Here is a 2,266-nt window from a genome sequence, read left to right as displayed (position 1 = left end):
ATGTTTTTTATAATTTAATAATAGAATTGGAGATTAATATTTATAAATTCAGTGAATTTTTGATTTTTTTTTATCCAATTCGTACAAAAGACATTATATTTTTTTTATTTTTTTACATCTCAACATATGTTTGTGATTTGTTACTGATAAAATGACGGACGTGTGAAGTGTAGATGACAAAATTCATGACCGAGAAGACGGTTTGATGAATTATTTCTCAAATTGATCCAATTTATGAACATTAGAGGTTAAACTGCACCATTTTAGACGTTAGGGATAAAATTGCTCTTGACTTTCAACGTTAAGAATAAAATTGTACTATTTTAAATGTTGACTGTATTTTTACACCTAAACGCTAGAATAAATTGTAAAGCCTCAACAATATATGAGACTGCATAGGGACTGATAAATTATCTTACATTTAAAAAAGTATTATTATACATATATAAATAATGTTTCTCTCTGCATTTTGAAAGAAAAAGCATCTCCGTCGACGTCTTTTATGATGGAAAGCAAAATTGCAAATACTGAAGCGCCGCCAAAACCAGTTCTTCCATTAAAGACTCGAATTGCTGTTTCCTTCATTTCAACCTTTTCAGACGCAGTCCGTCGCAACGACGGCACAATTAACCGCCGTCTACTCAGCTTAATCGATTTCAAGTCACCTCCTTCCCCGTCAAAACCGATCCGTTCCGTCATCTCCTCCGACACCGTAGTTGACAGCACCCGCAACTTATGGTTCCGCGTTTACACTCCCACCGACGAAGACGGTACAACATCTGATAATGTTCTTCCCGTGATGATTTTCTTCCACGGCGGAGGATTTTGCTTTCTTAGCGCTGCAAGTCCAGCATACAATTTAGTTTGCCTCCGGTTCGCTCGGAGAATTCCTGCAGTGGTTATATCCGTGGAGTATCGTCTAGCTCCTGAACACCGTTTCCCTTCTCAATACGACGACGCATTTGACATCCTCAAATACCTAGACGAGCATCACGCCGAAATTCTCCCGGCCAATGCGGATTTATCCAAATGTTATCTAGCCGGAGACAGTGCCGGAGCAAACATAGCTCATCATCTAGCAGTTAGATCCTGCCGGAGCAAGTTCAATGTAGTGAAGGTAATCGGTTTAATTTCCATACAACCGTTTTTCGGAGGCGAGGAGAGAACGGAATCGGAGATCCGATTGACTGATTCACTGTTAGTGTCAGTAGATCGAAGCGATTGGTGCTGGAAAGTGTTTTTGCCGGAAGGTTCGAATCGAGACCATTACGCAGTGAACGTGAGCGGGCCTAATGCGGAGGATATTTCGGATCTGGATTTTCCGAGAAGTCTAGTGTTCGTCGGGGGATTTGATCCGTTACAGGATTGGCAGAGGAGGTACTACAATTGGTTAAAGAAGTCCGGGAAGGATGTGACTCTGATTGAATATCCGGCGATGATTCATGCGTTTTACATCTTCCCTGAATTGCCGGAGTCTTCTCAGTTGATTTCTCAGGTCAAGGATTTTGTTGCGAAGGGAATGTCTCAACAGTAAGTATAATTATTTCTTGCTAAGAAGAATCAAACTGAGTATAGCTGCATTAGTGTATGATTAAATAAGCTTAATTGTGGTATTATATTAGAATGATAATGTGATTATGTGATTAATTAATTAGATTTTGATATTACGATTTGTCAGTTGATACACAGTTCTTGACTGAAACAGGAGGAAGAATGGGGTTGGTTGTGCAGATATAATTAATGGCAAATTATAGATAGAATTGAAAAAGAAATTCAAATAGTTTGAGTGCCTTTGCGTTCGGAAAAGTGCATTGTATTGAAGAGATAATGGATGGTAATTTAATTTTGACACCTTCTAACACCCCCTTTCAATCTTGCTATCCTTTTTTTTTAATAAAAAAAATATGCCCGTTCTAAAATATAAGTTAATGATATTATTGTTTTTTTAAAAATAACACTGTTCGAAACGAACGCCGTTTGGACCGTCTAGGCTAGTCTAGACGTTCGAAATTGAGAATTTGTTGTGATTTTCTCCAATTAGTCCTTCTAGGCGTTTTATTGATTCCTATGCGATTTTTAGTTGTCTTGCCTCCGTTTAGGCTGCCTCGACTCCGCCTAAGTACCGTCTAAGCGACAATGAACAAAAACATTTTTTATTGTGAATTTATTTTTTTGTTTATTATAATTCAATTTTAAGTCGTTTCAATGATATTGATGTTTGCACATTCGTATGCACATGTTTTTCTATATTAAATAATTTTATATT

The 2,266-nt window shown here is 37.3% G+C and overlaps 1 protein-coding gene across 2 annotated transcripts; it reads left to right on the top strand.

Annotated features, from left to right (window-relative positions):
- The first annotated feature begins 407 nt into the window (after window positions 1-407).
- Window positions 408-1,861, top strand: LOC136231345 (probable carboxylesterase 18). 2 transcript variants are annotated; one of them, XM_066020695.1, is made up of 2 exons: window positions 408-1,530; window positions 1,706-1,861. In XM_066020695.1, the coding sequence occupies exons 1-2, from the start codon at window positions 503-505 to the stop codon at window positions 1,752-1,754; spliced, it is 1,077 nt and encodes a 358-aa protein (XP_065876767.1). In that variant the 5' UTR covers window positions 408-502; the 3' UTR covers window positions 1,755-1,861. The 2 variants fall into 2 exon arrangements, with proteins under 2 accessions (XP_065876767.1, XP_065876768.1); XM_066020696.1 differs by having other exon boundaries at window positions 1,679-1,861.
- Window positions 1,862-2,266: the final 405 nt, after the last annotated feature.

Source organism: Euphorbia lathyris, chromosome 5 (genome assembly GCF_963576675.1).
Source record: "Euphorbia lathyris chromosome 5, ddEupLath1.1, whole genome shotgun sequence".
NCBI classification, from domain to species: Eukaryota; Viridiplantae; Streptophyta; class Magnoliopsida; order Malpighiales; family Euphorbiaceae; genus Euphorbia; species Euphorbia lathyris.
Note: the sequence above shows the minus strand (reverse complement) of the source record. Positions and strands in the feature narration are given on the sequence as shown.